Source organism: Lepisma saccharinum, chromosome 14 (genome assembly GCF_977018435.1).
Source record: "Lepisma saccharinum chromosome 14, izLepSacc3.1, whole genome shotgun sequence".
NCBI classification, from domain to species: Eukaryota; Metazoa; Arthropoda; class Insecta; order Zygentoma; family Lepismatidae; genus Lepisma; species Lepisma saccharinum.
Window position 1 is genome coordinate 51,831,407 of NC_139242.1, and position 23,665 is coordinate 51,855,071.

The 23,665-nt window shown below is 36.5% G+C and overlaps 1 protein-coding gene across 2 annotated transcripts in view; it reads right to left on the reverse strand.

Annotated features, from left to right (window-relative positions):
- Window positions 1-23,665, reverse strand: part of LanB2 (laminin subunit gamma-1) — a 351,641-nt gene that overhangs the window by 13,953 nt on the left and 314,023 nt on the right. For both annotated transcript variants that reach the window (XM_083135585.1, XM_083135586.1), the window contains 10 exons: window positions 21,371-21,556; window positions 20,575-20,772; window positions 19,010-19,206; window positions 16,049-16,264; window positions 14,049-14,319; window positions 13,037-13,215; window positions 12,201-12,331; window positions 9,797-9,907; window positions 8,144-8,348; window positions 4,749-4,986 (listed from right to left, as the gene is read on the reverse strand). In XM_083135585.1, coding sequence (XP_082991711.1) covers window positions 4,749-4,986; window positions 8,144-8,348; window positions 9,797-9,907; window positions 12,201-12,331; window positions 13,037-13,215; window positions 14,049-14,319; window positions 16,049-16,264; window positions 19,010-19,206; window positions 20,575-20,772; window positions 21,371-21,556 — 1,932 coding nt within the window. The remainder of the gene's footprint in view (window positions 1-4,748; window positions 4,987-8,143; window positions 8,349-9,796; window positions 9,908-12,200; window positions 12,332-13,036; window positions 13,216-14,048; window positions 14,320-16,048; window positions 16,265-19,009; window positions 19,207-20,574; window positions 20,773-21,370; window positions 21,557-23,665) is intronic.

A 23,665-nucleotide genomic window follows, 5' to 3' on the forward strand; every position in this document is an offset into this window, starting at 1 on the left:
AATTCTCTGATACATTAGAAAGCGACATAAAGGAAAACATGCTTCTTCTTACTTGCTTAGAATTAGTTATCTAGAAACTGTGAAAATAGATTATATTCAAAATGTCTATGTTCTTCTGAGTGAGGCTACATCTGCGGTCACTAAGCAGATACTTGTAAGTTGAAAAAGAACGTTCAACGTCAACAGACACAAGTGGTGCGTATTTTGTTTTCAACCGGTAATCCACATCCTTGTTGGTTGCGACTTCTTGAACATCAGGGTTTTTGGCTAAACTTTGTTCTAAGTTCTCTTTCCCGACCCCTTGCAGCTCTCGTTGCACATCCATCAAAACAGCCCACTGTGCTTCCTTTTCAGGACACTGCTCCTCCAGTTTTGTGATTGCAGTAGTAAGGAAAGAGAAGCCAAGTACAATATAGAGTTTATCTTGCAATTCCTGTTTTAGTGCAAGTTTTTTGGCTTTTTCTAGAGCTGAGGAATCACTAGGCAAAGCATCTAAATATTTCGATATTATATGGAAATGATCGTAAATAAAATTGCAGCTTTTAACCATGTACCCCATCTAGTGAGGATGGGAGAGGGTGGTAGTGGAAGTTTCGTAATTTCTAGGTACTTCTATATTCTTGAAGGAGCCTTTTTCAGTATTTTCTTAATGCTAGGAACAAATTCGTTCCCATATGTATATTCATATTTAAGAGCTTCACAAACTCGATGCAAAGCATGAACAATGCAGGTCAAGTGTTTTAAGTTAGGATACATATTCTTCAGATTAGAAAATGCAGCTAACATGTAAGATACTTGGTCTGTAAGAACTAACCACACACTATTATATTTTACGCCTTCTGGCCACAATACAAAACATGCATCATTGAAACTTGCATTATCTGTTTTGCCGAGAAAATAAGTCTTTAAAAGCATGGGTTTCATTTGATGTCCATTGAGAGGTGCTACTAAAATGTTCAAAACGTACCTGTTTTGCCTATATGTGGTTTCATCTAGTATGAAATAGACTGGATGGTCAGCTACTACTGATCTGCGAGATTTTAGCTTCATAAAGAGGTTGAAGGTAAGATTTCCTTAAGGTGCTCTCATCTGGAACTGACTTCCCAGTATATTTTTGCAAATATGATTTAATGAGAGGATTGTTAAGTTTCGAAAGAGGTATTCCACACGCTACAAATGTCCCTGCTGTCTCACTGAAAAAATCATTTGTATTTCTGGAACTCGAAGATGCAAGCGCCTCACCAATGAATTGCTTTCGCTTCCCACCTTTACTATCTCGTAGTTCTTTATTCCTGACGTGCTTCCCACTTTGTAGATGCTGCACAACCCAAGTGAGTTGGTGTTTGTCATCAACAGCAATAGAAATATCACACACATCACACCTCAGAACAGATCCATCACTCTGAATACTGTCACCGCTAAACTGTTTAACAATGTCCTGCAGTTTCCCAACATTTACTGTATGTTTTGGCATGGTGAACAAGCAAATCTGATGCATCGATCAGTCGATCACAGACTGCAGTTACCTTTCTCGCTGAGACAGGAGAAGGACAGCTTTCCTACAACAATTCGTAAACAATACAGCATAGGACAAAAAGAGCACAACTTCTAGCAATTGTAACGCATCATTGTTGGTACTGTTTAAAGTCCGCGCGCTTATACTACATTAACGTCCAAGAACTGAAGAAAGCCGATTCATTGTTGTGCGGTAAAGAAGAATCGCGTGGCAAGAAACTGTGCCTCGAATGTGGGTGGGGTTAAACAGCATGCGAGTTGTATTAAAAAAAATGATAAAGATGCAAAAAGGGCGAAAAGGTGCAAAAGGTTCTGAGATTGTGAAAAAGGTGGAAAAGGTTCCGAGATTGTGAAAAAGGTGCAAAAAGGTGCAACCGAAACACCATGAGTAGAGTTCAATATGTGCTTATTTTGGGAATGAGTAACTTTTTTACCCATTTTCACTCAAAAAAATTTAAGGTGCAGCACCTAAAATTCCTAGCTCTGGTTATTATACCCCTAAACATTTAGTTAAAACAAGCACGTTGTAGATATTTTCGCATTGAGTATAACAATATATACGTAATTGTATCTGGGCTGAATCTACTTCTTATGTAGATGTTGCCCTTGTTTCAGGCACCTTTTCAAAACCATGAGTTCATTCATTTGTGTGCTATTGATCTGTGAAAAATATAATGTAGCTAGACAATTAAGAATTGAAGGAAACAATGTGTGCTGCAAAAAATGCCCGTGGCAACGTTTGCTAAGAATGTGAAAAAAGGGCATTCTCACCCTTAAGGAAGGTCCAATTGAGTGATTTTTGAATTTTCTCGGCCTTTTGGGACGATTTCATGGGGGGGTCGTAATCGGGCATTTTTTTGCCTCCGGGGCTTCCTTCATGGAGAACATTTATGTCAGTGAGTGAGTCAGTCAGTCAGTGAGTGAGTGGTGGGATTGAGGCTTTATATATACTGGATTTACCAGGTACAATCAAATTTTCAAAGTGTTTAATGTACGCAGATGATGTTAAAATATATAGAGAAATTAGAGATATTACGGATACTAGGAAATTACAGACTGATATAAACATGGTTCATAGGTGGAGTGTAGAGAATGATCTCAGGTTTAATATTTAGAAATGTTCGTACATGATATTTACCAGAGCAAGAAATAATGTGCGAAATTATAAATATGTTATTAACGGTGAATTTGTAAAAAGAGTGAATTCCATTAAAGACCCAGGAGTAATTATTATGCATAACATGACCTTTACAGAGCATATTTCTTGCATTACCCAGAATGCCTACAGGAATCTTGGATTTCTAATAAGAAATGCTAAATGTTTAAATAATATATGCTCGTTGTGTATGCTCTATAAATGCTTAGTTAGAAGCAAATTAGAATATGCTTGCTCTGTATGGGCGCCAACTTGTGACTCCCAGAAAAGTATGATTGAACGTATACAGAAAAGAATTCTCAGATTTTTATATTATAAGAAGTAACAAATATCGCCAATGATACTTAAAATACCATACAATGATTTGTTAAATGAATTTGATTTTGTAAGCCTGTCAAATAGGCATGACATTTCTCAACAAATGTTTCTGTATAAAATAATAAATGGTCATATTGATAGTAGTACTATACTTAGAAAGAATATGGTTTAATGTGAGACAGGGTCACTTACGTAATAGATGTTTACTCTCATACAAAATCCCAAGAACAGAAATGTATAAAATTTCTCCACTACAAAAAATTACCCTTGAATATAACAAGATCTCAAATCATTTGGTAGACTTGGATTTCAGTATGACACAGACCAAATTTATGAATATGTTAAAGGGGTATCTCTCTTAATAATGTATTTATTATGATAATTGGATTTGTCGAATTGAAGTTGTAATGATGTATTGTACCAGTGTTTGTTATACTTGTTTTGTGTAATTCAGATGAAATGGGTAAATATCTGAAAATTTCTGTTGTCACAGTTAAGCAGTAAACCTTCTCTGTCACCAGGATGTATGTATGTATATATATATATGTATATATATTATGTATTATCTGTCTATGTTTGTGAATGTGTGTGTGTGTGTAAAGGAGGAAGGAGGGAGAGTGTGTATATGTGTACGTACAAGTTGTAAATGAAAATGTAATATTTTGATACTACCTTCTGTAATTGGAGACTCGTCTCTGTTGAAGGTAAATAAATAAGTAAATTTTTAGATTTTTAAAGTTTTCCACAATTGTATTATATTATGTCCCTTATCTGTCAATCACTTGATGTTAAGGTCGCTGGGGTATTGGGTTCAAATCCAAGCCTGGGCTTGTTAGTGCCTCTTTGTCATGTCATCAGTCATCCTCATCTTCGCGATTAACCAAAATTGGCAGAAAGGCGAAGCAAAATAAACAAAATCAATCAATCAAGATTAACATATTAATGCAATGAATTTTAACCTTAAAAGGGTGAAAATAGGCACTAATCACCACTTAAAGACATTTTAGGACACTATAAAATTCTCCCACTAGATCTAATCTTTTATGAATTGTCAACATCTAAAACTACTTTTCACTTCCCTGTTAAGGAACAAGTTAGAATTTGCCCTAAATTTTTAGGTCTAGTTAAACTGCATATGGGTTGCTTTTCTGGAGGAATACAAGGTTACGCCATAGGGAGAATAGAAACTAATAATTGCTTGAGTTTAGGAAAGCAATATATGACAAATGTGTACCATCATGTATGAACACACCATGGTATTTCTCAATAGCTCTTGTGATTAACTTTGAATATCTTTTGTGCCATGATGGCAAACTAACTTACGAAGAGTGTGGAGACATTTTTTCTTGCAAAAAGCACAGTGCATATACGAATTTACTAATACACACAATATTATATGTACATATATACTTGTATAATGTAAGTGAAGATGTGACTAAGTGAGCACTGACTGATTAAATTTGAATGTGTGTGTCTCCATGCATTCACACATGTGCTACAATTCTATTTTCAATTACAATAGTGAATGCAGTTCAATCATTCTCTTGAATGCTCTAGATGGAATTCTACAGGAATTATTTTCCCCATTTCTTTTAGAATTTAAAATATGATTCTTTACTTCAGTACTTCAGACAGATTTGATAAAAGTCATTGCCGAGACATGCCAAGGTTTGGTTCGGTTCGGTTCGGTTCGGTTCTTTAATCATCCTGATGTTAAAAACTTTCTCACAAGTCTTACAATGGATTATAAAGTTCTTACCAGCTAAAGTTTCATACGTGTTCTGAGCTTCCTGCAAAGTCTTATCGCCAAGTCCAACTGCTTGCTTTGCTCTTTCAAGCGTGACATCCATATCTGCCAACTGCTCGTCTGTTTCCTGCTGCTGGCTAATGCCTTTCTCTAACAAATCCCTAGCAAGTTCGATCTGCTGTTCGAGCTCTGTTAGGATCTCTCTGTTGGTCTGTACAAGTTCATCTGCTTCAGCTTTGATTCGGCTGGCCTGAAAACACAAAGTATAAATTTTGTATTATTTGACTTTGCTTTTATGTTTGTATGTTTACTATTAATAAGAATGAATGATGATCATATGGGATTGATGGAGGGATGCTACACACTGTACGAATTAAGCTTTTTGCTTTGGGGGGATGCCCACTCAGTGGCGTACTTGTGATTTCATTTTTGGAAGTACGTTCATTTAGTATGCAAATTTGTGTATGTTACCAGTGTAAACTACAGTATTGCATTGTGGTTCTAAGTAAAAGGCGTATTCGGAAAGTAAGTACCAAAGGAGTGTAAAAAATAAAGTAAAATAGTTTCGTACTTTTTTTATTTGCATTGCATTCTACAGACCTTAAACTACTTTTCTATGTAGTTTCCACCATTGTTCAAGCATTTGTCATAGCGTGGCACTAGTTTTTGTATCCCATCATCATAGAATGTTCCCGCCTGTGATGAAGCCACCCATGCACTGCTGCTTCGACGTCGTCTTCCTTGTTGAAACGTTGACCAGCAAGAAACTTCTTCAGATGAAGAAAGAGATGGTAGTCACTTGGTGCCAAGTGGAAATTGTGGAAATTCCATTGAAAGTAACGATATTGTGAAGCGTCTGTTTCCACGAATTTCCGCGTCGACCTCACGCACCAAATCCTCGGTCACAACAGATGACCGACCACTCCTTGGTTCATCGTGAACTGTCTCGCGACCTTCTTTAAACATCTGGACCCATTTCCTCAACATACGTTCACTCATTGCACCTTCTCCATAGACCTCACACAGTTGACGGTGGATGTCTACCAGTTTCACGTTTCTTGCATTGAGAAAACGAATCACAGACCAGACTTCACAGTTGGCGGGTCAATTGATTTTCTTGAACATTTCAAACCTTCAGAAAACTACGAAGAAAAAGCATGACCTGCTCCCACACATGCCTGTGGCTTACTAACGGATGAAGGACGTCAGCGAGAACTCACACGGTCGCGACTGCAGTGCTACGGCAGCAATATTTGCAAACGGTACTTACTTTACGAATACGCCTCGTACCTTCCATATCTTATGATATCATTTAAATGTAATTTAGAAGCAGTATATATACATTCCAAGAAAACCTAAAGTCATACACAAAAGAACTATCGAACTAGTAACACCGAAAACTTGACCAAATTTCTGTTGCCAAGTTCAAATTTAACATCCATTTAACCTACCTTCAAGTTTCTTGTGAACCCTTTTACACTATACATGTAAAATATTAGCACTGTGCCATGAAAACTTAAGCTGAAAACAGCCTGCTGTTGTCTCTGCTCAGTGAGGTCGTCCACTTTCAGGATTGTCCCCTCCTTTAATCCACAAGGCTGCATACATTCTGATATGGAAATCTTTAATGACTGGACCATTAATGGACGTGAATGACTTTTTAATTCTGCTTGTTACATAGTTAAGACATGGTCTACTGTATGCTTTCAATTAATTTATTTAACAATTATCTTTTGCCGGAGAAAAAATATTTTGTGGGGGGAATACCCAGCAAACCCTGCCCCCATTAATTCACACACTGATGCTACATGATCAGAGCAATAAGAAATATTACAAGGAAACAGCACTGCTATATGATGCTCATCTAGAATTAACAATATGGCTATACTGATTTTCTTATTCATTGTTATTATTTTTCCCCAAGAAGTATCTACTACATTGTATTTTCAATGCAGCTTGGCATGGTTTTAGGAATGTACCACTGCTACATACTACATTCTTCATTCACTTTGGTCTATTATGGTGGCCATAATGGGGAGATTGCTGAAAATTAATTTTTGCTTCAAAACTTTCATTATCTTATTTCTTTTAGCTGTCATTATTTGGAGGTAAAAATGTATAAATTTCCACTTCTATAAGAGTCTCATCATTGCATGCACAAAAAATAAAGATTCTCTGGGACAATTAGTTCCCTTTATACAATATTTTTGTACATTGCTGCAAGTTTGGAAAGCATCCCCTGAAAAGTTCCCATCGAAAGAGGCCAACAGGCTGGAGAAGCTTCCACCTACTGAAGGTTAAATTTGCGGACTTGAAGTTACAGTGGGAATATATATACTACAGAGAACAGATGTGATAACTGTGTAAACAGTTAAATGTTGGAACAGGTGTTACGGGTTACGAGTCAGGTTAAATCGGCATTAGCTTCCATACATTCCTATGGCATAGATTGCTCTCATCTTCAGGGAGTGTAAAAAATGGAGACCAGTGTATGGTTATATATATAACTATGATGGGGCGGAGATTTTATTTGCAGACACCAAAATAATAGCCAAATGTGCCGGTTACTGGAACCGACAAATAAAGGAAGCCACAGCCATTTCACCGGAAAGCACCCATCTCAACAGGGACGTGGGACTCCCGCTCAGTCACGCCTGGAACCCACTCCTCTGTAAAAATACGACACCAGCCAATGAGAACCCCAGGATCCAGAGCGAGCCAATAGGAAGACAGCATCCAAGTTCTGCCCCATCATAGTCGCATATATAACCCTACTCTGGTCTCCATTTTACATTCCCTGAAGATGAGAGCAATGTATGCCATGGGAACGTTGGAAGCTAATGCAGATTTAACCTGGCTGGTAATCTGAGAACACCTGTTTGAATCTTGTCGCCAGGAAAGATACAATAATTACATTTAACTGAAATAGGAATTGTATGACAAAAGGTAATGGTAAAGGAACTGATTACTTTTGCAAGTAAGGTAACAGTAAATACTTTTTGCATGCAAAATAACAGTAACTGTAACATAGCTTTTTTAAGTAGCTTAATCAACTCCACACATTACACAAAATGCAAACTTCTTGCATATATAATAATGTGCTCAGTTATAAAAAATATATGACTAGTCATTAAAATTCCTAATAAAAAAAAATTGTCCAAACATATTGCATATTCAAGTACATATCTTTCACAATAGCTGCTAACTTCACATACATACTTCATAGTTGTTGTGAAAATGCAGAGATGTTGAATTTGAGATACAATGGTACTAGGTTCATCTTGTCTTGAATGACATAACATAACAAATTGACTAAATGCAAGACTAAGTATTATCATCAATATAGGCAAAGAAATATAAATACTTTTGCTAGATTAAAAATGAAATTTCTGTTGTATGGAAATTACCTCATCACTAATTTGGTCGGCTTCTTCTTTCAACTGTGATATGTTGGCTGGAGGGACGGTCAGAGCAAGCATTTCTGTGTAGATGCCGACTGCATCTTGCTTAGCCTTGTCTGCCCTTCCTCGTGCATCTTCTGCCAGGGCCCTGACACGGTCCAGTTGGTCAGACGATGTCTCAATGTTGTTTTTCAGCACTCGCAATTCATCACTGTAAAGATGTAAGAGTGCAGGATAAAAGAAATGAAGTGTGACAATATTTCTCAATCACTTAACACGTGGATGGCTCACAAAGGAATGTACAGTGGGATCCATGCGTATTACCATGCAAATTGCCCATCACCATGTTCGTGCACTTTATTTGACCCAATAAGAGCTTCAAGAATTAAAAGAAAACTCAAAACAAGCTGTTGACAATTTCTGTACCAGCATACATAAAAATCCATTGCTTAAAAATACATAGGACGTAAGAGAAAAAATTAATGAAAATAGTCATGGACAATTTGCCAAATACTAGTGGATCCCACAGTTCTTGCCATAATCTTTGAACTGTAGTGTGTAATACATCTGTATCACACATATGCAAGGCATGCCCACTCTGCCTCCCTGACTTGAGGCACTTGTGCAAATAAATTCAACAAAACAAAGAAAAAGCTGTGTCAAAATAGCAATCTGTTATCAAGGTGAGGCTTTCAATATAGTGTTTGATGCTGATTATGTTGGCTTAACTTCTACAGCAGTATTTTCATGCATTTTACCATCCACATGAAAAATATTACACTTGAAATATCTATTACCTGTGCAGTACTAATTACTTATGTAAATATCTCATTTTATTACCCACAGATGGAGTAAAAGATGTTTTGTAAGCATCTGACCAGCGGCAAACAATTCCTTTGAAAGACAGGTAACAGGAGCTACAAAACACCCACTCACCCCTTCATATACCAAGGATGTGCGTATTTCCTACATTACGCCAATATGTATGACACTTTCATTTCTTTTCACAGTATGTTGACAAAAATATTCAATACCAACTGACCATCTACCCCCCTTATACAGAGGTAGCATGTGTATGGAGTATCCATCACTGCAGCTGACTGCACTATGTTGTAACGATTTTTTTCTTAAACTTTAAACCTACTCCAATAATTAGAATATGCTACAAGAGCTCTCATGCAAAGTAAGCGAGAGCTAATTTATTTTGCACTGCAAGTGCTGGGGAAAATGTTATTACATATCAAGTTTTAGCAGTGACTAAGAGTATCTAGGATCCCAAAAATTTGGTTATATAACCTGGAAAAAAAATTCCCCATCATAGTTCCAATTTTGGTACATAATTTGATTTTCAGGACCCTGAACAGGCAGACATTTCAAATGGCTCTGAATTTAAAGTACTTGAGGATTGAAATCTACTTGAAAATATCAGACTTTTATTCCAGAAATGTCAAAACAATTGGACCCACTAATATTAATCAATATTTTTAACAACTTTTAATTGTTATCATTTTCAAGCAAAGGTATTGGTGGGAATCAGTAAGTGTATTGATTCAAAGTGGTATCAGCTCAGCCCTAATGTAAATAAATAAAAAAAAAAAATGAAATATATTATCAATGAATAAATTTACCATGCTAGAAGCAAGAGACCCTGAAATATACCTTATGTTCCTTTGTTGATTTATGGAATCTCTAGCTTGCTCATAGGCTTGAGTTGAGGTGTTATAGGCTCTTTCTGCAATTTGTGCTATTCCTTTTGCCTCTTGCTCTTGCCTGAAAAGCAAAATTATTTTTCACTATTTACATTTACATTTCAGACACAAAAAAGTCTAAAATCAGCATCGTTTAGACCTTAACAAGCACATACTTTTATATACTGTAAAATAGACTGTATTATTAATAAATTACAGTGTTATTGTTGAAATTCTTTTGCTTAATGCAGATATGCTTAGAACAAAGCATGAGCTAACAGCAAGTCAACTTTTAAGCATAATTAGAAGATAAAATAAGAATGAATATTAATATTTATTTGTTGTGTCTTAAAACCAAAAACTTCATTAATAGGCTGTTCATGGCAAACTGCATAAATGTTACAACTCCAACATGTAAGTATTTTAATTTTCCCAATACACACCAATAAAAATTATGGAGAACTCAATTTATTGTTGCTGTTGTTAATTTGAGTTTTGATTTGCATATAAAGACAATGTTTCAATGCCAAATCTTTTTCAAGAGATGTATTGCAAGAATTTTAACCCAATTTATGTATGGCTTGATACTTCACAATTATTGAAAACTTTGGTTCTAACTTTAAGTTCTTTCAACTTACCCATTCTTTTTTTTTTATTAGCAATAATAATTTATTTATCTTTGGAGATATAAAAAATTACAAATGTGTTTCTTTCAATACGCACACAAGGAAAAAATAAACTAACATTTATATGTACAGTATATGAAAAAAACAACTTTAAATGCAATACATAGTTTAAGAACTTCGAGGCCTGCTAAACAGCTTTTTATTGGAAGATGAATCACCATATCTACCTTACTACTTACTACACCAGAAGCTGCTTTTCAAGTGTGTCTGCAATTGTTCTAATGCTGCTGGCGCAACACTGAAGATCTAGGTTACCAAGGACAGCACAGCAAAACAATAACGTTTAGGCTATTCAGGAATGCATATTGTACTGGTACAAACTTTTGTTGCTTCAACAGTTTGAACAAAATCTTTTGAACATACATTTACAGAGTGAAATCATCAATTTTGCATTTAAGAACTCAACTCATACAGCACACATCTCCAAGGGACATCCATAGGATGTCCACAATGTCAGATTCAGATCCATGGATATATTGGATGTCCATAAGACGTCCTGTGGATGTCCCATTCTGGGTATCCAGAATGAGATATCCACGGGACGTCTATGGGATATCCCTTCCTGGATATCCAAAGAATCCTCCATCTTGAATATCCATAGGACGTCCTGTTCTGGATATTCATGGGATATGTGGTATTACGTCCAAGTGTTATCACAAATTTGACATAAATGTTTTGATATCCGTGTAAAGATTCAGTCATAGTATCTAGTGTCAACTATGTTAGCACTCAAACTCTGTTATGAAGTAAAAAATCGTAAATTAAAAACATCTCCCACAGGAATTGCATTGCCCGTAGGCCCATTGTCTTTTCAGTGAGTCACGCATGTGCGCCAAGCAGGTGAAAGTTGCCATGAGGCTTTCTTTGCATCTCGTCTCGAACACAAGGGCAGTTTGCATGAGGACGTTGCCTTGCGTGATAGTGAAGAATAAGCGCTGCTTACTATGCTTATGCATGTGAATACAAAGTACTTTTCGTATGTGTGTGTGTGTTTGTGAATTTGTGTGCGTAAGTGCGTGTATGTGTGTGAGTGAGAGATAGAGGAAGAGAGAGTGGAGTGCTTGTTATAAGATTATGTTTACTCGAGGTCTTCGATTTGTGTAAATGTAGTCCAGGAATGTTCTTTTCGTATCCAACCTATGTGCGAAAAATATCAGCATAATGTCCAATTAGGTACAATTTTAGTCCAGAATATATCCTTATCCAGAATGCAATAAAAATATCCAGAAAATTAAGTGAACACATGTCCGAAACAAGTCCAAAAGTCATCCATATAATGTCCAAAACACATCCAAAAATGATCCACAGGATGTTCAAAACATGTTTAAAAATGATCCACAGAATGTCCGAAACACATCCAAAAATGATCCACGTTATGTCCAAAACAAGTCTTTCCTGGATGTCTTATGGACGTCCCCTGGACGGACATATGGATATCCAGGGGACATCCTATGGATGTCTACTGGACATTCTGGAACATCCTACGGATATCCAGAGGACGTCTCCTGGATATGTGTTTGTGGAATGGGAAATATCACACTTGTTTATAAAATGTTTGCCTTTGAGCTGCTTTTATAACTAGGAATGCATTTAGTGCATAAATTTGCCACTTAATATGTAATGATGACAGCAAAACTCAGACAGGCTAATAACGGATCTAATGCAAGAATATTCAAGATCTGAACTAACTGCTCAGCTAAATGACGAGCCTCTCTTGCTATTTCCGACATCCTGTCACTCTGCTGGCCAAATTCTTCTGATCGTTCAACAGCTTTCTGCAGTGCATCTTTTCCCTCTGTCTGAATATAGTCAAGTGCATTCTGGAATAAAAAATAAATAAAATGGTAATTAATTCTTCCTCATCACCCTCAATACATTTCTGTATGTGAAAAGCTATAGAATGCTTACAGCAGGTAGGTAGGTATACATATTGAGCTAAAAGTAAATAGAAACATGCTTTAGAACACACTAATTCAGATTTAATTGAAATTCTGCTCTACTCGTCACTTTTCTTGCTGCCCTGTGGGGCCTACAGAATTAACATACTTGTTAATATTATTAAAATGTATTTTCCTGCGCATTATAATTAATGACAGAATTATGCAACAGTGTTTCCCCAAATAATCAAGCACTGGTTTCTCATAGATTTAAATAAATAAATTAACAAGGGTCAAGGTCAGCCAAGAAGCACTTAATTGGGTGATGCAAGGTCCATGCAGTTATATATGACTTTCTGCACCAACTTCTTTTCAAGTAGCTCTACAGTTGTCATGAATTGGATCAACATCAAAATATTGGAGCTCACCTGAACCACTTACACAGCAAGAATACTAACCATTCAGTTATGTCCGAGATAGAAGCTGGGCCACATTTCAACTTTGTAATCTTTTCCCAAAAGGATAGTAATTAGTAGTTCACATGCAGATGCATTGAAGTTTGAAAATCTTCCTACGATGAATGTGTGTATCTTGTACAAGTTTCAGTTAAATTAATAATCTATATTGCCTCCACATGATTATGCTTACCTTCAGCTGTTCATTGGCTCTCTTGATCACTTCCTCAGCAAGTGTTACATTACGTTCTCCTTCACTGGTTGTACCGTGGGCCTTGTCAATCCACTCATTCCCCTGATTTAACATGTCATTTACTGCATTCAGCCTCTTTCCTAATTGATCCAATCGCTGCAACAGGCTCTTGTCATCACCTACAGACAACAAATTATCATTAAGTGTAGTGATAATGCATATGGTGGTGTAGTGATAAGAAATATTCAATATTTCTAACATTACCATATCAAATCCTGAAAAATATCCATGCGTTATTGATGTGGATACATCACCCTCTTTCTCAAACTGTTTATGATTCCGTGCTCTGCACTCAATGCCGGATTAGCAAAGGGGTACAGTGGCACACACTCCTCCCACAAGGGATGGCTACATTATGAATAGTGATTATATCATTACTTCCCAACAAACAAATCATGTTACACGAACATAATGACTGGATCTCCTGGATGCTGCAATGAGAAGATTGGCCAGAAAGAGAATTCGAGACTTCTTGAGATCCTCAAAGAATAAACATTTATTACTCTGAATGGAGACGAGACAAAAGTATTTTTGAAGGTCAGATATTTCCAAGGTTTCTGAAAGTTAATTCTTAAGCTTCCTCTTTCCATTTTTTAAGCACTGTTAATACAAATACTGTAGAGCTTCTATTTCACAGAACTGCTAATGATGTCGCTATGTGATCAAAGGGTCACGGGTTCGATACCCAGTGGAGGTTCGTTGAACAATGGTTCGGGCTCTACTTAAATCTGGACGTCCAGCTTATATAAGCACAAGTGGACCTACAACAAACATTGCCAAACTGAAAAAAATGACAAGACATAATAATTGATCACATGTAAGTGTATAAGATCCCTGTTCCTTCATGTGTAGAAAATGTAGATATTTCCAGTGCTTGCATATTCTGTGCCCCTTGAGAGAAAAATCCTAGATAACCAATCCCTGTACTGATAGACTGATGCATGTTACTCACCTCCTGTTCCCTGTCGAGCATCTGCCCACAAGTTATCAACATATTCCTGAACTGCAGCCAGTTTCCTTTCAAAGTCCAGATCATCTATCACAGTAGGAGTGTTTGCGATGTCCTCCAACACTCGTTCTAAGTCTGCAAGCTTGTTGCGGTGGTCGTTGGCAGCATCTTGCACTAGATTGTAGCATGGAGGACAGTCCACACAGCCCAACTGCCGGTTGTACTTGTTTTCCTTGCATCTATCACATCTTCTGCCTTCTACATTTTCCCTGCACTATAAACCAATGTAATTTTTAACATATTTCAGAATACTTCATAGAGTTAATGAGTTGTGCCAACTATGTTATTTTATTTGAATGACAACTAGATGGAAAGAGTCTTCTGCATATTACTTTGGTTGATTCACGCTAAAATCAGTTCAACAATGATACTAAACAAGCTGACTAATTACAATGACCGATCACAATTAGCACATGTAATTGAACTGAATTAGCTACATGAAATAACTTATGGCACACAGAGAATATATTCCACACAGATACAAATTGTGCAAAATGTGGAACAGTAGTTCAATGGTAGAACACTGGCACGGGCCCAAGGTCAATTCTTGGTTGACCCAAACTTTTCAGAATTTGTTAAGTTATAATAATAATAATCATATTCCTCCTCCTCATTATCACTGCATTGTCTGGAGGTACTAAAATCAACCTAATGCATTTACACTAATTTCTAATGATTCAGTGCTACTTAAGGTTTCCTATCAGCATTTACTATTGAATCTGATAACATTACTTAATTCATAACTGGAGAACAAGTCTTCTAATAACAACTTATGTTCAAATACACTGTTAGCCAGGGCCAGATTAAGGTAGGTGCTATTCATGCTGCAGCATTAGGCCCATGCCTGAAATAGGCCCAGATGAAAACAGACGAGAATTTTCCAAAATCTGAACAGGTTTTTTTTTTCTATATTAACCTGAAAATAAATCTTATAATGAAATTTGGAGCCACAATTTCAGACACCTAGACACAGCGTTGTGTTTATTGTTTACCGAAGATTTCAAGCATCAGGCCCAATTTAGTCTTATAATCTGGCCCTGCTGTTAGCATATAGTACAAATAGATTGCACAGACAAGTATGCAATTTACAACTGCTTTTAGCAGGCACATATCTGGAAATATATTTTGGAAGGAGTCCAAACCAAGAGTCTCACAAATAATAATACTTTAATATAAATGTTCACAGCTAATACATTAACACAATTAATATGTCTATTCATAATAATTGTTAAGATATGGTAACTTAATTAATATTCTTTATTGTTATTATTACATACACACATTTATTATCTAGCTTACGTGTAGATTAAGATCACTAAAATTTGTATAAAAACAAATATCCTGGAAAGGAAATAAACACAAAAAAATAAAAATATAATATTTATTGAATAACAAAGAAGGGTGATATGTCTGCAGTGGCAGTGATTGGGGGGAGCATGGGGGGGGGTGAGAGGGGGTAGTTGCTCCCCCCACTCTTTGCCACTCTTGCCCCTGCACTGTGCTAAACCATATGTCCCAAGGGAAAGTAAACTGTCTTTGCCCCCCTTCAGTTTTGGCACCTTGCCCCCCAATTTTGGAACCCACTGTGCCTAGTTGATGGAAAGAAAAGTTCCTGATTAATATTTTATGCATATTGTTACAAATAGTAGTATAGTATACATCTTAGGTACTATCAATTCAAAGCCTTATGATCCCAATTGAATCCTTGTCTTCGAGGGAGTTCAGTGAAAATAATTAACCTTCGATTATACAAGAAATGCTGAACATGTATATTTTGATAATTTAATTTTAGTACATGGTAAGTCTCTTGAGGAGGGTCCACATCCCCTGAATCCCCCTCCCTACAAATATGACTTTTGGGTCTTTACACAATAACTTGAATGAGAAGGTATACCTCAGTAGAAACTATCAACTTAAAACATAATTAATTATCTGCAACTTACTGGACACTGTCCAAATGGGTCACACTGAAGAGCAACAGAGCCAATTTGGTCACATTCGCAAGGCTTGCATCCATCAGAGGAGAATCCATAATGGTAAGGTTCACAAACATCACAGCGTTGTCCCATAACACCAGGTCTGCAGATGCACTGACCCGTTTGAATGTCACATGTGTGGTTGACTGAGCCAATGGAATCACAATTGCAGGGTTCACATCCCTAAATGGGTGAAAAAGTGAAGAATTAAAATTAAATTTGGAACATTTCATACCTGTCGTAAAAAAAACAAAAACACATGTAGGTGGCAGAAATGTAGCTAGAGATTTCTGCACCAGAGGGCAAGAATAGAATTAGCATCCCTTGCACCAAATTTGAACCTACCAACTTAGGACTCTTGGGGAAAATGTTATTATCCTAATTTACAGTTCTTTTTAATATCTATGTGCAAACATCTACTCCTGACTCTGTAAGATATCTCTAAGTGTTCGCTTTCCCTTACCAGAAACATATTTTGGAATGTCTTACCTAAGAGAATGCCAAGTATATCTAGAATAAAATACTTTCAAAAGGAAGAAAATAATTTTCTTGTAGCAGACAAGAAACTGTGCTCAAGCACTGTGACTTCTGTATGCTCATTTTGTGATTTTTATTTCTTTTTCAGTTATATGTATTTATCCTCTTTCACCATTTACATTTTAAAGTTTTTTATTTATATAACATGAGCAGTAATTATAATTATTTCATCAATAGCAGTAGTCTGTAGCTAAATTGTAAGTTTTATGTTAAACTGTATTAATGTATTGTAACAACATATTAGAAATGCAATTTTAAATTAAGTCCATGACTCAGGTTAGGTGGCAGAACAGCCTCAGGTTGAACCTTGCCCATGCAAATAAAGAATTTCAATTTGAACTGTAGCAAAGCATACTAAGACCAAATTGTCTTTAGACACACAGTTTGATAGGTGCCTTTGGCATCATGTATTCCTTTATTCTATTGGAAAATTTACTCAACAGCACAAACACGATTTTATCACCCTTTTAGATAATAAATGTGGAAAATACTTAGAATATATTTCTTATTGCACAAGTAAAGTTTCACGTTTCCACATTGTGAATTAGATTGTTTTTCCGATTAATTTTGAAGGACCACTTGTAATGTGCCTGCAGTTACAAGGTATATTCCACATACAGTTTGGTTCTGTCAGCTGCAAATTGATAACTTCAATTTCTAATTGTTGAAGTACTGCATTGGGCCCTTTTATTTCCATTATCGTGTTATCTTATCTGCTTTACTCATTGTTGTTTGAAAATTGGTAAATGCTTGGTATCAGCTGTGTTTCACTGACATGTATATTTTTTGGTGTTTTCCTAGCTTAGGGTTTTTAACAGTAAGGAAATGGGTAATCTAAATATTCTCAGTTGGCAATATGTAAAAATATGGGGTTTGCTAAGAGTAAAACTGTGACATAGCAAGATACATCAGCGCCACCTGCTTTTTCTATATAAGCTCGTCCGAGCCGAGAGCTAAGTCTTAGGCTCCCAGATGTCAACTGGCACACATCCAGGGGAAAAGGCCTACCAGGCAGAGAAGCTCAGCAGCAGCAGTGGTGGACCTGGTTCTCAGGTTCAAATGCAGGTCCCTCCTTAAGAGATGAAGTCCTTAATGACCCAGTTCCCAGAAGCAATCCTCGGGAAGCCCTGGCTGGGTCTCCCTTAGGACTCTGGTTCCCAGGTTTGAACCCCAGGTAGCCCCGACAAGAGACCTGAAATAGATGCATTTGTAGTTCGGGTAGCCTGGGTAGCCCCTGGCCGGTTCTTTCTCTCCCTTTGTAGTTTCTTTTATGGAGCAGACCCCTAGGTTCAAACACTGGGAAGTCCACGGTCGGTTCTTTCATCCCCCTCCTTTTTTTTCTTGTTATTTTTGGAAGGTAGGAGAAGGGGAAAGTTTGGCTTTCAATTAATAAAGGAGCTTCTCAAGAGGGTTCATGTAGTTAGAAACCTAGATGGGATAAACATGATTTAAATTAAAGATTGGCTCATCTGGTTTAGGACAAATCCCAGTTTATGAAAGTAGGGTGCCTAACTGAAATAAAGTTGTTTATTGTAAGGTAAAGCCATTTGTTTAGTGTATAACCTAAATAAAGTTGTTTTAATTAGGGGGTATTATTTACACTTTCAAGTAAGGTACCTAACTGAGATAGAGAAGCTTATTTAGCACCAAACCAAGGTAAAGATAATGGTGTATTTTTTTGTCACCAAGTTAGTGTAGAGCCCGGATATCTCTGTAGGAAAGAGAGGCCTTATATCAGACAAGTTATGTAATAAAACCTTTCTTCTCTATTGGAAATTCCATATTTCATGTGTAGCTAGTTACCTGCATCCTGGTTACATTATTGGTCACTTACACACCCAGCAAGCCCTGAGGTATTGTTGAATCTTGTGTTCTTTGACTGTAAGACATAGCATTTATGGGTAAAGTTTGCAATGCCTCCCACTTTGTTAAAGTGTTTAAAGTGTTGTAAATGGCTCTGCGCAGTTGATGTGTTGTGCTGGAAGGTAGAGGAAGGTTGTTGCACACTGCCTTCATTAACTGAGGAAATATGAAATTTTACTTATGCAATATGAAAACTGCATTTACCGCATCCTTCATGAATATTATTTTAGTTTGGTAAATAAGTACAAAAATTTCAATTGCATTGTAAACAGTGTACACCACATATTACAAGATGATCTACATATATGGTGCATGTTAAAATTTGCAATTTTGTACATAAACTTTTATTTAACTTCAGAAAAGGCAAGTAAATAAATAAGAGAAACAGCAGATACGAAAGAAGAAGAAAAAACAAAGTAATGGAATCAACTTGAAAGGAAAGACAAATGGTGGTAAATAGAAGAAGTCTGTCTTGAATGTACATGAATAATATAAAAGTAGTAATGAATGAATGCAGGAATGCCTTACTTCTCCACTGTCAATATTGTAATATCCGTCTTCGCACTGGTTACAGTTGGTTTCTACGACATGTGCTTTACAGTGACACTGACCAGTTAACTGATCGCACAGTGGTGGACCAAAGCCTGTTTGTTGAGTTCCTTGGTAGTAACATTGACAGGGCTTGCAGTCTCCTTTATCAAGGGACAATGCATCGCCATAGAAACCTGAAAAGAAAGGAGGAGAAAGCTATAATTAGTTATTTTGATCCTCTAAAAAAGATTGCTATTAGTAATGAAAATATGAATGACCAAAAAATTGCTACTCCCAAGGGGATGAAGAGAGGGTAATTTTAAGGGTTCAAAACCCCAAAATATCTTTGAAATATAGTTTTTCTTGTATGTACACATTGCTTGCATTGTAGAATTATTTTGTTGTAGTTTACAGTTATTACAAGCATAAGAAAACAGTTTTCGTTGTGATGTTTCAGGAGAACACACACTCCCTTCATCAGACATTTATTTATATTTTGACTATATAATGGATTCTTTTTGTTTAAAAAATTGCTAACCATTGTTATAACTGAATCTTTAGTCAAAATATAAATAAATGTCTGATGAATGGAGCGTGTGTTCTCCTGAAACGTCACAATGAAAAACTATTTTCTTATGCTTGTAATAACTGTAAACTACAGGAAAATAATCTTTGAAATAGTAGTGCTAAAAATAAAAGTATAATGCATGAAAAATTAGCTCTCATTGTACACTTCTTTTGTATTACAATACTTAAATCATAAAATTCTCAATTTCTTGCCTAGAAACTAATTTCATTTGGAGAAAATGTCGTAACACATTTCAAGTGTTTGTATGAGTGTGCAGATGCTGAAATTTCAGTACATAGATCAGAAAAAGAATCCTGCCCTATTCCAATTTCTATAAATCATTTACTGATTTTTGGAATCGGTCAGCAAATTTTGAATGATTACATATTAAAAGAGTTCAATTATCAAAGTTTTCTAGCTGGTCCCTGCGGCGAAGTGGTTAGCTCATCGCACTACGACACCAGGCGTCCCAGGTTTGAATCCTGGCCTGGACATGGATGTTTGCGAGTTTTCATTCATCAATTTAATATAATCATCACTCATCCCCATATTCATACATTAGCCAAAAGTAGCACAAGGAGTGAAGTAAAAGAAAGCAAATTAATCAATAATTAATCAAAGTTTTCTGTACTAGAAGTGCTGGAAATTTCAAGAACATATGTAACTTTTCATTCCAGAAAATAAAAAAAAAATCATTTCAAGGATAAATATATATATATATAGTTTTTAGAATTAGAGATGCTCATTTACATACATGTACATGATAGGATTTATCTCTGTTGAAATGATAATAATATCCCCCCCCCACACAGTTTATGAAACTTATGACTATCAAAGCACCTCCTGAAATATTTTCTTAGCTACTTCACAACAGCTCTCATTACATAAACAGCTGAACAATTATTTTGCTGATGCCAGATTTTGATCACCGTTTTGCATCACTAGATGCTACAATAATGATTTTATTAACTGAATCTGCACAATTATTTCGTACCTGGCAAACACTGATCACAATGTGGACCTCCAGTGTTGTATATGCACTTCAGGCATTCTCCAGTTGTTCTGTTGCAGTTTCCGACTGCATTTGGATCTACATTACCATTGCAGTCACATAGTTGGCACAGTCTTGTTGGTCCAAACCTTCCTGTTGGATCGCCATAGTAACCATCACTGCATAAATCACATCTAGGACCTGAAAATAATTTTGATCAATCCCAGTAACTACTCACGGATTACGTATGCTTTGTGAAACCGTAAAATCCACAAACTCACAAATACATAATGCACTCAATGATAACTAGAGATGAATATAAACATTTATTTTAATAAGTTTTTCTAAGTCCTCTTTCTGCTCATACATATTCAAACAAAGTGTTATATGTCAAATAAACATGGCTATGAAGTAGGTCTTGAAGCTTTCCTGGTGACGAAGGATGAATAGATCCTCTCAGGCTATTGACCACGTGAGTTCTGGAAGGAACTCTGAGTGAATCTACTCATCAAATATGTCTATGTATATAATGTATGCACTAATGATCATATATTCATACAAACAATATCAGGCGACATGCCTCTTAATAATATCAAACTTCATTAAACTGTAGCTATGCTTACATGAATAATATTTATATTAATGGAAGAACTGACAAAACCTTTCTTTACTCTTGAGACATTCACTTAATTATCTTACAAATTTTAACAGAACAAATTTTGAGGAATTATATTCATTAATACTATCAGATGAGAAGAATATATTTTTTAAAGTTTGATGTCAAATTTTAGATACATACCAGAATAGCCAGTAGGACATTCAAGACAGACTACAGTTTCATCAACAAGTTGAATGCAAGGCCCTTGACTAGGACAAGGGCAAGGACTGCAATCATTCGAAGTTCCTTGCAGAGCATTGCCATAATACCCTCGTGCACATCTTTCACAGTTATCACCTCCTGTGTTATGTTGACAAATACAACGACCTGGAAAAGATATTTATGGAAGAAATTATGCTTTGCATATATAAATTAAATAAAACACTATTTTATTTGTAGGTTTAATGAAACTTGACAACTAACACTATAAGCTTATGAAGTACTAGGGTGAATCAAAAAGTAAGTTACACCCGACCCATGTTCCTGTACTAAGAGAGATAAAATAATCACGCTTGGTGGCAATACTGTCTGGAATGTTTCCTTCATACACCAGAAGCAGCTGTGCTTTAGCTGGTTTAGTATGCGAGTAGTCACAGTGTGAGTATGGTGTGTCGTATTGAGGTGGCATCCAACATTGAGATGCGCTCCGTTGTCCGATTTTTGTGGGCACAAAGGCATAATCGGAGTGAAATCCATCACCAAATTGTCGAGGTATATGGTGAGAATGCGATGTCACGCCCCATGATCACAAAATGGAGCCTGATGTTCGAAAAAGGAAGATCGAATGTGAACTACAAACCTTGTGTCGGGCAGCCTGCAACTGTGAACACTATCGACAATGCAGAGCATGTGAATGCAATCATTCTTGCTAACCGCCGCGTGAAAATTAAAGAGATTGCAAGTGAACTGAATATATCCTATGGTAGTGCGTCTATGCTGATTCGTGTTCAGATGGGTTATCGTAAACTGTGCTCTCGCTGGGTGCCGTGCTTGTTAAGCGACGGGCCCAAAAATCAACATTTTCATGCTGTGCTGTCATTTCTTCGGCATTATTCCATGGATCGTCCGCAGTTTCTGAGCAAAATCATCACAGGAGATGAGTCCTGGGTGCATCAATACACTCCCGAGACAAAAAGGGCATCCATGGAATGGAGACACAAGGATTCGCCACCACTAAGAAAAGCAAAAACCTGTCCAACGGTTCAAAAGGTCATGCTGACGATCATCTTCGATTCCGAAGGCATTGTTTGCGGTGACTTTGTGCCCCGAGGAACAACAATCAATGCTGCAACATACTGTGAGACTTTAAAGAAGCTGAGAAGAGCCATTCAAGATCGAAAGCCCGGAAGATTGAGTGATGGGGTTGTTGTTCTTCACGACAACGCTACCCCCCATACAGCTGGTGTCACACAGGATTTACTGCAGAAATTCATGTGGGAAGTGTGGCATCCCTCCCTATAGCCTCGATTGGCACCCTGTGTCCCAGGGGGTCAGAATTTTGCATCCAATGAGGAAGTGCAGGAAGCCCGTCTCAAAGTGATTCAAAGAAATTGGACGGAATTTTTACACACAAGGAATCGAAAAACTGGTCACACGATATGAAAAGTGATTGGAACACCTTGGTGACTATGTCGAAAAAAGTTAAATATTCATGCGTTTTCGTCCAATAATTTTTTCTTTGTAATGTGTTTTGTTTGTTTTTTACATAGGGTGTAACTTACTGTTTGATTCACCAACATATAAGAGGAGACAAATAACTATATTTCTTGCAGGTTCTTGAGTAAACATGGTGAGACTTTGGTATATTTAAAGTTCTTTAATTGTCCAGAAAGGCATAGACATAAAAAGAGTTTTGGTTCTACAGATGTAAATCTTTTAAGGAACTTCTACAGCACCTCATGAATCAGTTCTCAAGTAAGTGTAATATTAAGTTTGATTGTAGATATTAACTTATGCATATGGTTGGGATCTTTCAGACCAAAGCAACAACTGTCAAGTTGCAAGCAACACTTGTCATTTGGAAACAAACCTTCAGCAATAGATGCAACCTTATGTAGTATGCAAAATGGAAACACAAAACTATATTGATGCAATATTAAAACTGAGTTTACCACATACATTCCTGAGGTTTCTTTTGTATTGCTATTGTGTTTTTTTGTTATTCTACATCACTTTTCTGCCTCTTTTTTCTAATTGTAATGATGAAAATGAGTGATGATTAGACAAGACAATGATAAATACTCGCAAAGAGCATCTATACCAAAGCTGGAGCTGGAAATTTTGCCGGCGAGATTAAAGTTGACCACTTAATAGGCTTGGCCCCTGAGCTAGCTACAGTTTTCCTTAGAAATATGCAAAGTTAAGTGTAATATGTTTTTCTTTACACTAAAATTTCAATATTAATACTTACCCATAAAGATGCAACACAGAACAAAA